General features: G+C 36.8%; 1 protein-coding gene across 6 annotated transcripts in view; it reads left to right on the forward strand.

Moving 5' to 3' along the window:
• TFDP1 (transcription factor Dp-1) overlaps positions 1–14,129 on the forward strand; it is a 41,026-nt gene extending 26,897 nt beyond the window's left edge. For 5 of the 6 annotated variants that reach the window (XM_042039306.1, XM_042039329.1, XM_042039322.1 and 2 more), the window contains exons 5-12: positions 1,185–1,306; positions 2,730–2,895; positions 3,090–3,236; positions 7,713–7,781; positions 9,106–9,257; positions 9,819–9,985; positions 10,548–10,629; positions 12,797–14,129. In XM_042039306.1, the coding sequence (XP_041895240.1) occupies positions 1,185–1,306; positions 2,730–2,895; positions 3,090–3,236; positions 7,713–7,781; positions 9,106–9,257; positions 9,819–9,985; positions 10,548–10,629; positions 12,797–12,944 (1,053 nt within the window). In that variant the 3' untranslated portion in view covers positions 12,945–14,129. The remainder of the gene's footprint in view (positions 1–1,184; positions 1,307–2,729; positions 2,896–3,089; positions 3,237–7,712; positions 7,782–9,105; positions 9,258–9,818; positions 9,986–10,547; positions 10,630–12,796) is intronic. The other variant, XM_042039338.1, reaches the window with a different exon arrangement.
• The last annotated feature ends 1,099 nt before the right edge of the window (positions 14,130–15,228 follow it).

The raw sequence follows: 15,228 nt of genomic DNA on the forward strand, positions 1-15,228 counted from the left end.
AATACAGCTGTTTGTCTTTCCAGGCAGCTGAAATCACGGACATCTAGCAGTCACTGGACTCCCTTTGGCAGCGTATATGTAACTTTCACACGTGTAATGTTTCATTTTCAGTTTTTGTATTTTACTCTTGTTGAGGCTAAACTATTGAAGCTGGCCCAATGAAGAAAAATTAAGTTTTGCTGCTCAGACGGAATGTAGCTGCAGGAAAATATGGCAAGCTTGTGGGTGGTTATGGGTTTAGATTTGTTTGATGCTTTTTTCATTTACCTGATGTCAGGAATGCAACCAGCTGTTTCCTCTGGGAGATAAATGTGCTCCAAAAAAGTAGGTATATCTTTCTACAAAAGAGTAATCTGTATGGTATCTTTTTTTTTCCCCTAAATCCATATTTTCTAGAAAGTTACATTTAAAACAATTAAGAGATAAAAAACATCACCTGCAAAAGTGGGTGTTTTGTTTAGCTAGCTTCAGAGGTTAGGAGGGCACAGTTTTATGTGCTAGTGTATGTATTACTACTTATGATCAAATTTACACATCTTCAGGACCACACACCTGGAGGCTGGAAGACTGTAGCCAAGTGTGTGCTCTTAACATGTTTGCAATGGAATGGTTTTGCCTAATTTGATGTCTCTCACTGCAGTCATGAGGGAAGTTCACCCGTACTCTTTCTCACCTCTAATGTAGTGGTTTTGACTCTAGTGATAGAGGCTGACATCAGAGGAGAGGCTTCTTGCAACAGCTCTGTATTTTCTCTCTGGTTTTACTGATTTTCAGCTTTTCTTATGTTCATAGTTTAACTGTAATTTACTGCAGTATCCTTATACATTATTTGGTAGGGTTGGGGGTTTTTTTCCCTCCTTTTTTCCCCCCATTTTCCGTGGAGGGAAAGAGTGTGTGCGTGTTTTGATCTTGTCCAAGTTGGTGTTGAAAAGTGTTAAGAAATCCAGCAAGCATGAAAACCTCATTTAAGGAGATTAAAATAGAAATGCTCATAACTTAGGGAGTGCTCTAACTATATTAACCATAGTCTGAAGTTTTTTATGCTAGTGTGTATAAATTAGATGCATGTAAGAGAAATATGTAGAGAAAAGTACTAGTGTTTGGATAATGCATCATTTCAATTGTGTCGCTTGAATATCTTGGAATTCTTAACCATTTTCCAAATTCTTTTATCTGTACTGTAGGTTATCGGTACACCTCAGAGACCTTCAGCGCAAAATACTATCCTGGTAGGAAGCCCACATACACCTAACACACATTTTGCATCACAGAACCAGACTGGAGATTCTTCGCCGTGGTCTGCTGGGTGAGCAAAATGAAAGCTAGAAAGGGTTAATAAACAGTTGGAACTTTTATTTTAAATGTTGTGATAGTGTATGTACTCCTCAGGGTAGCAGTGTGGGAAAGTCTGTTTACCTTTTCATCAAGAGCACTTCTCCACTGAAGTCTATTGTACTAAAATAGGGAGTAGTCACAAAATGATGAGTACCTCTTCATTTCTTGTAAAAGAATGCAGAATATTTTCTGTAAACTCTGGTAGATATTCTGACATTACTAACATTTAGAAAATTTAGCTCCTGAAAGGACACAGGAATTTGCTGACTTCATTCTATGATTTCTCTTATGCTGGTGTATTTTCAGAAAAATACGGTCTATTTATGATTGAACAAGGGTATCCCAGAGTATAATTTGAAATAAGAATGTAGTCGTTTTTGGGAAAAAGTATTAAATACAAGGAATGCATTCTTTTGGTGTGGTTTTTTCATGCAAGCTTGTTTTAAGGGCATCTTGTTAAATGTAGTTGCTTTAAGACTAAATTTATTATCAGTGGCCTGTTCCACATAAATAGATTTCTGCTTTGGAATTATACAGTGAAATGAGATGTAAGAGTTGAGACTTCCCCTTGCTGAAACTAATTTTGTTGATACTTGTGTTTTTCCTCTAGTTACAAGGAACTTTTTATTTAAAAAACTTTGCAAAGCAGAAAACGTCGTTATACTGCTTGTATCTTGTAACTTTGAAGTTCTAATAGCAATTTCATATACTGTATAACTTCAAATCTGTATTATAGTAATAGTGTAATGTTTAGTGAGTTCAAACAATACCAGACTTTATCTGTTCAGTCAGTATCAGTATCAAATTGCATAGAAAATGCTCAATCTATGTGCTACTTTAAATTAAAAATAAAAATTTTTAAAAAGGACAACAAAGTTCTCTCCTCTGATTCAGTTTTCATGTTTTAGTATTTATCTCCTTATCTCTCCTTGTCTTGAAGTTTGGAAGGTTTTCTTTATTGTCTTCTTCAAGGAATATCCCTGTTGTTAATTTATTGTCTGCTACTGGAAACATTTCAGGCCAGGTTGGATAGAGCTTTGGGCAACCTCATTGAGCTGAAGATACCCTGGCTCAGTGCAGGGGGGTTGGACTAGATGACCTTTAAGGATCCCTTCCAACCCAAACTGTTCTATGATTTTGTGATTCTACTGGAGCTAGCAAAGTTGGCAAAAGAATAAATTTGTATTGTGTTTCAGCATCAAGATACTAGAATTGTTTATAAATATTGTAAATTGTCGGGGAAAAAATGTAGGAGCGAGTGTTGGGAAGGGATAAGAAGCAGAAGAAAAGGGAAGGCTTGGGTTTTTTACAGCAGTGTGCCTGTATTTGAAAAAGAGACATCAAATATTCCAAAGTTCAAATCTTCTTAAAATATATATTATACGTATATCTAGGAAGCGGAACAAAAAAGGCGAGAAGAATGGCAAGGGTTTACGTCATTTCTCTATGAAGGTTTGTGAGAAGGTACAAAGAAAAGGAACCACCTCATACAATGAGGTGGCAGACGAGTTGGTTGCAGAATTCACTACCACTGATAATCACATTTCACCAAATGAATCAGTAAGTATATGGGAAGTCAATTACATGTGAACTGAATGGGGGAAGAGAATTTTCTTTTGAGATTTTTCTGTTTTAACCCTATTGCTAAATGAAACAGTTCAGATGTTATCCGAGTTTACCCATTTGCTGTAATACGTTTATTTTCAAATATTTTTGGCACAGGTATATTTTTGATTAATGCACTATGTCTACAGCAGGCTTACGACCAGAAGAATATTAGACGACGTGTCTATGATGCCTTAAATGTCCTTATGGCCATGAACATTATCTCTAAGGAGAAGAAGGAAATCAAATGGATTGGTCTACCTACTAACTCGGCTCAGGAATGTCAGAACTTGGAGGTATATGCATTTGGAAGTTCACAATGGCTTTGTGTTTGAGTAAATGTTTACAGCTTTAATATGTTCTGATACAATATGTGCCTATAATCTTCTCAGATAGCAAAATAGAGTAGTATGGTCCTCTTAGACTGTTTTTATTCTATTTGTATGTACTGAACAAAAACTCTTCAGCATCCAGATTGTTCAAATGTGTCTTTGTTTAATTCTTTTATGTCAAATACAGCTTTTACATGTGAAATGGTTCTTAGTGGAAGGTAGTCAAAGATTAATGTGTATTTCCAACATTGCAGTAGTGGTGCTCTCAGGAGTCAGGAAGATTTGTTTTCTCCAGATGCCAAATAGATAAATAGATCTGTGATGATAGATATTGCATGCAGGTCAGTATATACAGGCATCTCCATTGCTGCAGGTCATAGCTTTTTGTGACAATTCTCTTACATGAATATGTCAGACTTCCTTATTCCATGTCTTGGGGACGAAGTGAAATGCTTTATACTGAAAGAGATTTGTAAGTTCTGACAGAATTTTTTTACTATCCTGATATTTGCAGAATAATAAAGTTACTAAGGTTTACTGAAGTAAACTCACTTCATCAGAACAGAATGAGACTTTGTATTTATTCTTAATAAGTCTAAATTTCCTTCAGCAGGACTAAAAAAAAATCAGTGTAGAAGCTGCCAAAGTGAGGGGGAAAGTGGAACAAAAGTATTCTGGAGCCTTATCTACAAAGGGATAATTCTAATTTTTGTTTGATACTGATAATTGATTTTTCATTTAATACTGTAATTGCTGTCTAGATAAAGTAAATACAGGGTGTCTAATCATTAATTGAGATTTATTTGAATATCATCCCAACTGAAAACTATTAGTTAAGAGAGTGATAATTGGGGCATAATTAATAGGGTGAGTATGGAAGGTGAAGAGGTTCCAAGATGGCAATGCTGTGTGCTGAACAGGGAACCAGCTAACTGGAGGGATTTTAAAAGTAGATCTCCTTGGATCTGTCTCACAAAGTATGGCATTGCCAGCAATGTTGGAGCAAAAAAAAAAGGAAGTGTGGCTCATCCAGCTGGATTTGATGTCATGACTGATAATGTCCTAAAGAAGAGTAGGATAATATTAGTACTGAAGTAAAAAAAGCAACGTAGAATATAATGATGCACAGTGAAGTTTCATGCATTTAAGATGGGAACAGGGATATCTTACAATTAAAAAGAAAGTGGGAACTTGTTAATTTGCTGTCACAAGAGGAGGAAAGAGTTCTGTTAACCATTGAATAATTAAACCATGAGTGTAATACAGTGACTTTCTGAAGGCTAATGATTAATTTGTAAAACTGTCATGCCTAATAAAGTTTATTTTGCTATTCTATCTGATACTGTTTAGTTTCACCCCTAACAGGCCAAATAGTTTATAAGGAACATCGGAGTTTGAGGGCATCCTCATCGACTATTTATTTTTTAAAATATTCTTAAACTTGTTCTTTGTGTGTAAATTAGAATATTAGATTTGGTAAAATATGTCCTGCTAATGCAAAAACAGAGGGTGTGGAGCAGTTAATAAGGTTTGTGTCTTTAAGTAGTCTGTAAGGCAGTGTAGTTTACTTGTATGTGATAAAAAAAAGTCTCAGTGAGTTTTATGTTTTTTGGAGAGAGGAAGTTATTTGGCTTATTTCCTAATGCTGAATTGTAAGACTTGATCCTATCCTTTAAAAAATTTTTTTGTAATATAGCATCATGCCCTTTTGCATCTTTGTTTTTTTAACTGTGTACACTTGGGGGGTAGGGGAGTGTTTGTTTTTCATCAAAACTAAACAGAAAACTACATTCATATGAATTTTTAACTTGAGTAATTTCCTTTCTAGTTGCACATTTTAAGGATCTAAAAAAAATAAGTTGTTTTCAGGGCCAGCAGTCTGTCTATTCAGGATCTTGGCTGAGAGTAGCAGTTACCTAGGAAGGAGGAAGAGTAGGACCTGGGGAACTACAGGCCAGTCAGCCTCTCAGTCCCTGGGAATCTGATGGAATGGTCTATCCTGGGAGGCTATCTTTAAGTATGTGGAAGAAAAGAAAGTGGTCAGGAGTAGTCAGCATGGAGTCACCAAAGGCAAATTGTGCTTAACCAACCTGATTGCCTTCTGTGATGGGATAACAGACTGGGTAGAGGAGGGGAGAGCAGTGGATGGTGTCTGCCTGGGCTTCAGCAAGGCTTTTGATGCTGTCTCCCACTATATCCTCATAGGCAAGCTCAGGGAGTGTGGATAGTGAGGGGGATTGAGAACTGGATGAATGACAGTGTCAGAGGGTTGTGATTGGTGGCACAGATTCTGGTTGGAGACCTGTAACTGGTGTCCCCCATGGGTCAGTGCTGGGTCGAGAATTGTTTAAATTACGCATCAATGGCTTGGATGAAGGGGCAGATGCCTCCTCAGCAAGTTCAGTGACAACGCCAAGCTGGGAGGAGTGGCTGAGACCCTGGAGTGCTGTGCAGCCCTTCAGAAGGACCGTGACAGGTTGGAGAGAAGGGTGGAGAAGAAATGTGTGAAATTCTGCAAAGGCAAATGCAGGGTCCAGCATCTGGGGAAGAAAAACCCCATACACCTGTACAGGTTGGGGGCAACCTGTTGGAAAGCAGCTCTGTGGGGAAGGACTGGGAGTCCTGGTGGACAACAAGCTGTCCATGAGCCAGCAATGTTCTTATGGCTGAGAAGGCCAGTGGTGTCCTGGTGTGCATCAGAAAGAGCATTGCCAGAAGGTCAAGGGGGGGTGATCCTGCCCCTCTGCTCAGCCATGGTGAGGCACATCTGGAGTGCTGAGAGGGGACCTCATCACTCTCTATCAGTATCTGACAGGAGGTGTCAGAGGATGGATCCAAGCACTTCTCAGTGTGGTGCCATGCAATAGGACAAGAGGCAACAGGCAGAAGCTGATGCACAGGAAGTTCCACCTGAACATGAGGAAGAACTTGTTTACGGTGCGGGTGACTGAGCACTGGAATAGATTGCCCAGAGATATTCCAGAGACTCCTTCCCTGGAGATACTCAAAAGCCATCTGGGCACAATCCTGAGTTATGTGCTTGGGGGGGACACTTCATGAGCAGGGAGGTTGGAATAGATAACCTCCAGTAGTCCCTTCCAACCCTATTTATTTTGTGAGTGATGAGAGAAGGTATTTAGTGATGTTTTCTTTTGTAATTTTGTGGTTGAGGCATAATTGAGGCAGATACATTATCTTTCTATTTAATAGCCCTCAATATTTCTTCCACAAATTTTTACTCTTTTTTCAGTGTTTGCTTTTAATATTGGGTTGTTTGTGTCAGTGAGTCTCAGGTGCCTGAGAAGCTTCTTATGAAATACCTTCTGTTTGGTTTTGAACATACTGTATTTAGTTGATGTCTGCTGAATATTTTTTTTAATTGGAAGTGATGGTGACCTAGTCATTCCTTACTCACTTTCTGTATCCTATTAATTGTTTTATAGGGATCTCTCATGTTCTCCCCCATTATTTCATTCTCCTTTCAGTGGAGTCCTAATTTATTCATTATTCTCTTGCATGGAGTCTGTTTTGAATCACTTATGATCCTGATTACTCTTTCATGTGCTTGTCTTGAAAAAGGACCATCAGACCTACAGAAATCAAGATGTAAACATTCTGCTTCATAGAGTAATGTAGTGGTAATTTCTCTTTGGTTCTCTGTTTCTTGCCTAATAATTAAAATTTTTGGCTGTCTTGTTATACTGTGCTGATGGATTTTGCAGATACTGTAGTTTAAGACCCCTACTGAATGTCGTTTGAATTCTAAAGTATACATGGATTCGATTGTTTTCTCACACATACCACACTATATTTACCAGAAATAATTTAGATGATGTAATCACTAAGTGCTATAAGACACTTTGAGTTTGCTTTATGACAAACTCTCTTTTTACTATGCCCAGTAACCCATCATTGCCAGCAGATTCTGTCACCTTGTCACCTTCATCTGGTTGTCTATAGTTTGAGTCTCAGTCTGTCAGTTAAGTCGTTGTGGGAATCTGCTGGGGAGCTTCTTCCACTGGGAAAGCTGGGCTCCATATCAGTTTTGTGTCTTTAAGCACCTTTCATGGCTCTTCTCCAACACCTCCAGTACCAACAGGCTCTACATCAAGTAGATCTTTCTTGTCTACCTTTGCCTCTTTGAGAGAATTCCAGTAACCCCTTGAGGCATAACTTCTGTTTGCAAAGATGTTTTTATCTTCTTCACAGGCTGCTGTATTTTATTCCCCAGGGTTCTAACTCTGCTTTTTCTTAGTTTCTATTAGTACTGATGTGTCTTGATAGTTAATTCTCTAAATTATGTGTAGAACATTAGTGATTGATTGATATGATATCTCATGCTTCCAATTCTCTGGTATTGAAATGATTTTAGGAAAAAATGTTGGCATAAAATGCTACTTAAAACCAACAAACTGACCAGTCCTTTTTTTCTGTCTTAAGGTGGAGAAACAGAGAAGAATTGAAAGAATAAAGCAAAAACAGTCTCAACTACAAGAACTCATTCTACAGGTACAGTCAAGGTACTCTTGTCTATAGGGCAAGGTAACTTATATCTGTATTCCTCCTTTTTTATCTGAGTCTGAGGGATGGGAATCTTCTAGGAAGACTAGAGGTGAATTTCAGGATAAGGTGTATGCAGTTTTTATTTAATGCTGTTGTTTATGTAGCTGGGACCATGCTGTTGGCCATTGCTATTGCGGAAGGAATCAACTTTCCATCAGTTATGATGAATTTGTTTGGAGTTTCAAGTATGTTTAAACACTGTTTATGCTGATAGGAGCAGTATTTCATAGTGTACCCTCTGAATTTTCCAGTTCGGTTCCTGTATGTAAAATTTTCTTCCGTGTTAGCATCCATAGATATAATTAAGTGACTGGAGGTTGTCTGCCATAATGCTCTGCATTGTGCCTCTGGAGACTCGCTGGCACTGGTGTGTAAGTGGCTTGACAGCTGTGAAACAGTGGCTGAACTCCTTCCCAGATTTCCCCTACTACACTGTGGGAAGCAATAGTCTGTTTCCCAAGTCACTGTGCTGCTGGTCCACTGAAATGTATCCCTTGGTAGCTGCGTTACCTACACAGTAGGAATGAGAATTTCAGGGATGCAGAAAGAAAGTACAGACAGCTGTGGGACAGCTGCCTGATTTTCATCAGTCTCTGTGTTGGCTTTGATTTTGGTCTTAATTCTTGTTTATTTCATTTGATTTCATGACCAGAAAAATACCTTTTTTTTTGTTCAGTAGCTTACTGTAAGACTTATAACTTAAGTTTCAATGGTTTTTAATTACTCAAATTGCTAATTTTTAAAATGGGAACATTCCATTGTAAAAAACAATTTTGGTAAGATGTTAAAGTCACTAATCTTAAACAGGTAATTCAGAAACCTATTGCCAGATAGTCAAATCCCAAACATTAACTTCTTCAGCATATAATTCATTTCAATATTAACATTCAGGTGTATTTGTGTATTTTTTGAAGTGCAGTAGCTAGTAGGGAAGAGTAAATGGAGAGGAAGTAGGATGCTATATGAAAATTTATTTTTCCAGTCATTGTTATCTCTCCATTCTGTCAGGGATCTGTCCAAGGAACTATCCTGATGTAGTTAGTAGAATGTGCATTTTTTTTCTCAGTAAAGTTTTACTGTATTGTCTTTTTTAATACTAATGTTCAGTGACTCTTCTTGCATCTTAACATGAAGAAATATGGTAAACGCTCTCTGTCCTTTTCTGCATTTACTTGCTGCAACCATTGCTGGAATTCTTCATCTGTGGGATTTTGTTAATGTGATCCTAAAAGCTTCATTCATACTTTGATATCGCTGTTGCTTTTTCTAGCAAATTGCCTTTAAGAACCTTGTCCAGCGAAACCGTCAAGCAGAACAGCAGGCAAACCGACCTCCACCTTCCAATTCTGTCATCCACTTGCCATTTATTATTGTGAACACCAGCAAGAAGACAGTGATTGACTGCAGTATTTCCAATGACAAGTAAGCTAACAAAAGTTTTCCATCTGGCTTTTGATGGAGCTCTGAGTTCATATAAATAAATGTTCATGTAGATTTGTTAAAAATTAAATATAAACTTAATTTACTTGTGCCTTTTTTAAATTGAGAACATGTATTTCAGAAAGCTTTTTTTTTAATTGACTAATTGATTCACATTTGATAACCTATTTAAGACTTGCTGTCTAGAGATATTAGGCATCTCTCTTGACATTTTATGTCATACTTAACTAAGTAGTGTTTTTAGTGTTTTCCTTTGGCTTTAACACCATGCAATCCAGCCAGTAGAATTGAAAATTGATTTAGCTTTCAGGACTGCTGTTCCCCACTTTTGGTTCAAAAAGGTGTGTTTTTCATCAGCTAAATAAAAACTGAATGTAAGAAGTCATGAGCAAATACATAATTCTTGAAAAATTTGATTGCTTAGTGTGATGTGTCACTAACACACTTAACACTGTGTATAAAGCTTTTGAAGTGCTGCTATTCCTGAAAATGGAAAGGTAGATAAAGTTACTGAAGCTAATTGAGACATTTTTTCCTCTCCAGGTTTGAATATCTATTTAATTTTGACAATACTTTTGAAATTCATGATGATATAGAAGTACTAAAACGAATGGGAATGGCTTGTGGGCTAGAATCTGGAAGCTGTTCAGCAGAGGACCTAAAAATTGCAAGGAGTTTGGTTCCTAAAGCTCTGGAACCATATGTGACAGGTTAGTTACTCCAAAAAGAGTTGTTTTGTTTTCCTCCTTAGTATAGGACTCTAAGAAAAAACATGAAGATACCTTAGATCGGTTAATTTCCAGTGGATTGTGGTAAAGATTTCTGTCAAGTTCTCAAATTTATCTACTTTTTACTGTGCCCTAGGGAGCAAATGACATAGTGACTGATAAAGAATGGACTGCTGCTCTCTGCAAAACATTTTGCATTATGCCACCCAAGTAGATCTTGGCAGTGTGTAATTCCTTTAAGAGGACAGTATTTATGCTTGATTCACTTGCAAAGGCAAAAGGTAGTAAGTGCAAGCATGTGATGAATACTGAAGTCATCTGTCTTGCTCACTCCCAAATAAATGTGGTTTTTAAACGTATTTTGAAATTTTGTTTTTACACTAGCCTTTTTTAAAATTATGCTGTTTTGGTATGGTACATCAATATGTTTTGTTGTTTGGGCTGCAAGACTTCTTTTCTGGACTTTAAAGGGATTAAGCATTTCCACTGAATTAGATGGTTGTGTTTGGAATTTTTCCTGGAGTGCATGTTGTTTGTTTTACAGAAATGGCTCAGGGATCAATCAGCAGTGTATATGTCACATCTTCATCAGGTTCTGCATCAAACGGCACAAGATTTTCAGCCAGGTGAGATGAAATTTTCAATTGATTTTTAAAAACTGCGGTCATCAAAGAAACTTGGATATTAAATGCTTCATGAAACAAGTTCTGTTTTGATTGTGTGCTATGGATATGTGTTTTAAGTTTATTCTCAGACATCACTTCTGTGGTGGTTCTTAGCAGTGTCATTAAAGAAATCCTTTTCCTGTATAGTGAAAATGGGTTGGAGTGGTGTTAATCTTGAATGTGTTGCTTGTTTGTTTGTTTGTTTAGGGTTTTTTTCTAGTTTAGAGTTTGTGACAAGAAAACAGATACTTCTCTAAAGATACAATATTGGAAAGATTACTCCTTGGTCGTTAGTGTCTAACTTAAGAAAATGTTTTGGTCTTTGGGTTTCAAACAGCAATCAGAAGGTGGTAGCATGATAAACCATAACTAGTATTTAACTTTGTTACTCACTAGTTTCTTATTGCTGTATTAATCAAAAGGATGTCCTTCTGTGAGCTCCACAAGGTTGTAAATTGACTCAAATACTCAGCAGTTGGATTCTGTGATCTCTGAGGTCTTTTCTAACCTAATTGATTCTATGATCTTTGAAATGTTTGACGTTCTTAACAAATGCTTGAATTAAGTTCTGCGTGTTTTGTGCAAGGGAATTGAAGCTTGAGTGAGAATTCTGCCAAAATATCTTTAGAGATGCTGAACAGTACCTAAAATCTACTGTTTTCACTAAGTTTCCTTCTGTGGTAATGAGCATGGTGTAGTGAAAAAGAGCCCCATGCGTATTTCAGACTTTGAAATTTGAATAGGCCACTGTTAGCCAGAGACCAATAAAAAACCAGAGGCTGAGTGGGTTCATTATCTTGGTGAGAGCACAAGAACTTCTACCATTTCCATTTCTTAGGAATTTGGAAAAGGGGAGTGACAAATTGTGTTTAATTATAGGACATATATGAATATTCATGGCAATAGCCATGAACATTCATGGCAATACAAGTTGTGCTGCCAAGGCAAATAAAGGCTGTACTTTTATTTAACAAGGTCTCTAAATAAAGTCTGCAGAAGACTGAAGATGCTGCTACCAATACCTTCATCCCAGTTTCTTTGTCTTACTTACTGGGATACTCAGGTTATGAAATCCAGTTCTATTTTTATTGAAAAGAGAGGAGAACGGATTTTGGGTTTGTATTTTCCAAGTTTACAGAAGCACGAGAATAATCTCTTTTTTGTTCTTTTTTTCTTTGCTTTTGAAACTGCTTTTGCAGATAATTATGGCAGACCTGTTGTAAGTCATCTGACTACAGCTAGACAGATACCTCTGTATCTTGCTGCTGAATAAGTGCAGAACAGCAGAAATTCTTGAAAGTGTCTTACTCGATATGTTTTTCCTGTGAGCTTCTCAGGGGTACCCCTGCAATTTCATTCTGCATGATCATAGACCATTAAATTGGCTCCATACAGCAACAAGTGATGATTGAATATGTGCATTAGTTGGATTAGCATTTAAAAAATTACTAGCAAACATTTTTGAAAGCAATTTTTTAATGATGAATGTCTTTCAAGGGAGATACTATTTTTGTGATTTTTTAAAAAAAATATTTGGTCAAGAATTTGTGGCCAAGTTTAATAGTTTATCAAACTATTTGAAAAGTCAACAATTAAATAGATTGGCAAAATAGCAAGTAATAATGGAGGCAGGAATTTTCTTGCTCTATTAAAATAAAATACTGCACAATGAGAAGAAAACAGTTTCAAATTAAAAATACAGCACATAACAGTTTGCTATGTCATATCAAGGAGTTAAGGAAAAGCTATTAATTCCTCAATTTTCCAAGTCTTTGAATCAAGATTAGTGACTCTGAAAGACATGATTCGCTTGCAAGTGTTCAAGGCTACATAAAAATTCTAAAGAGCTTAGCTGCGTAGCCTTAACACTGTGTACTTTAGAAGAAACCTGAAAAACATATTTATAAGATACCTGTGAAAAGGTTTAATCTTTATATTAAACCTAAAGGAAGAAACCTAGTAACAACCACTTCAAAATTATTGGGGAGTGTTTCAGCCTCTTGGAGACAACTTGGACATATGTTAAAGACAGTTTATAAAGTGGCAGTGGCAGATTCATTAAAGGAAAGGACTAGATACGGGAGAGATCATAAAGCAATGCCAAGTGCCTTTTTTTTTTATTTTTCAGTGACTTTTCCAACGGTGGAGATGGGATGTTGGCTACAAGTTCCAATGGATCTCAGTACAGTGGCTCCAGAGTTGAAACACCAGTTTCTTATGTTGGGGATGACGATGATGATGACGATGATTTTAATGAAAATGATGATGACGACTGATGCCCTTTGCTTGTAGACTATTTTTTGTTAAAATTCAGCAGGCTTCAGGAATAAATTGTTCTAGGGAGAAGTGTCTCAAATTACTTTGCCCCATCCCCCAAGGAGAATATTGGTAAGCAGTTCTGAGTTTAGAAATTGCACCTCTGATAAGCAAACAAGGATTGTTTTATGTAGGATATTTTTAAATGTGGTGTGGATGTGTGTTTTTGATACCAGTGTGTTAATGCAGAGCCTTTATTTACTCTTGTTTTAGGGGTTTTTGGTTTGTTGGTTGTTTTTTGTTTGGGATTTCTTTTTTACTTGAAGGAAAAAGAATTTTGCCCCAAATGTTCTTTCAAAGTTTGCTAAAGAAAATGTAGACACATCATTGAGAAATAAAATACTATCCTTCTGTGGAAAATGAATACACTGAATGGCAATTTATTTGGAGTGTATTTTGATTATGCCACTTTTTGAGGGATAGTGAGCTAATGTAGTAGTGTTTTTTGTTAATCATGCAGTGTCCAAAGAACCAAACAAGAAAGATACGTCCTACTTTTTTACATGTTAAATTCCAGGAATGTTGTTATGAACTTATTTCCCTTAAATTATATCTAACATTATGATTCCATCAAGTTTATATACTTTTCACTGTATGTTGGGACATATGAATTACAAAGTTTTTGGCAAATGTTTACTGCCAGTTGGTGCAGCTATATAAAATGTCTTGAAGGTTTGGAATGATTTATTGCTTATGGTAAAATTTGCCTGATTTCTTACAGGCAGTCTTTGGAAACTTTTTATTATATAGTTGTTTACATACTTATAAGTCTATCATATAAAGACATGTACTGAAACAAATGTTTGTATTTGTTTCATAAGCATCTTCCTGTAATCTATTATAAAGTTGAAATTAAATATAGAGAATGTTTTAAGTTTTTTAACTCAAAATTTGTCAATCATTTTTAATAGTTCATTTTTATAAAAGGAATTTCAGGGCAGGTGGTAGTCTTTTTAAATTTATTCACAAACAATTAACTGCACAAATACTGTCAGCTGCCTATTCTAAGACAGTAGTCTTTTTATTGAAACACAAATAAACTTTTCTGTAATATTTTATGGAATATAAAGAGACTATAATTGTTTGACTTGTTTAACCTTGGCACTGTTAGTTTTTATTAATAAAACGCGCATGGGCATTTTTAACAAGCTCTGTGGTTTTTCTAATTCTAGGGTTATTTTAGAACATTTCACTTCTCGGCACAAGACCTAGAATTAGCTGTCTTGGGATACTGCATCTGTGCTACAGAGGACCCAGATTTTTTGCTTTGTTTTAGTAATTTGCCCTTAGAGTTCTTGATACCTTATGATGCAAAAGGCAATAACTTACCCAGTATATTCTCTTCTTTCACGCCGCCTCAGTTCATTTATGTTGTTTCTCAGCATGACAGGTCAATCTTAGTACTCCAATCCAGCTTCTGTTTAAAATCCCATGCCTAATGTCCTAACTTTTCATCCCATATTCCTCAGTCCTAGCTTTCTGTCATATAGTCCTATATCTTCAAAACAGGTTTTAATCTATTTTCCATATGCTTCCTCCTTAAACCTTTTTGTTAGATCACATTCTCTGCTCCCACCTGCAAGAGCATACTGAACTGGCTTAGTCACTGCAGGCTCCTGTCACAGTCAGGATTTGATACTTCCACAAACTCCAGGGAGTCCCTGCAAAGTATTAATGGCTGTGCTGACTGTGATATGGGCTTCTGGATGCACTTAAACTCTGTGGTAAATGTGAAGTGTGTTACATGGGTTTTTTTCTTTAAGGGATTATGCATAGACAGATCTTCTGTGGGAAGGTGGGATATGGGTGATTAACAGAGCAGCTGATACACACTGAAGGTTTTTGAACTGTATCAGACCTTGTAACATGAGTGAACCAAGCAAATTACTTTATGGGCCTGGGGAAAAAATCTGGGGGAGAGGAGGCTAATTGAATGTTTTGCTTCTCACTGACGATGCCATTCTCCACAGTGCTAATGCTAAACACAAGGTTCTTGTTGTGGGTGAGACAGTTGACTCAAGTTGTCTTTGATGTTGAATGGCAGCTCAGTTTGCAGAGGAACTTTGATTATTCTAGCTTTCCCTTGCGTTCTCCAGTGTGTGATCCAAGATTTACCTACAAAGAGTGAGTAGAGGGATGTTAGGGAGGGGAGGCTGAAAGAATCTTACAGTTTTCTTTTGCTTCTTATTCTGGAATAGTCCTCAGATAAAATAAGGTCAGGGTGGGAGTGAAAATGTGACAGAA

The sequence above is a fragment of the Corvus kubaryi genome, unplaced genomic scaffold (genome assembly GCF_017639235.1).
Source record: "Corvus kubaryi isolate FWS band 111438036 unplaced genomic scaffold, C.kubaryi_AGA036_p1.0 133, whole genome shotgun sequence".
Classification (NCBI taxonomy): domain Eukaryota; kingdom Metazoa; phylum Chordata; class Aves; order Passeriformes; family Corvidae; genus Corvus; species Corvus kubaryi.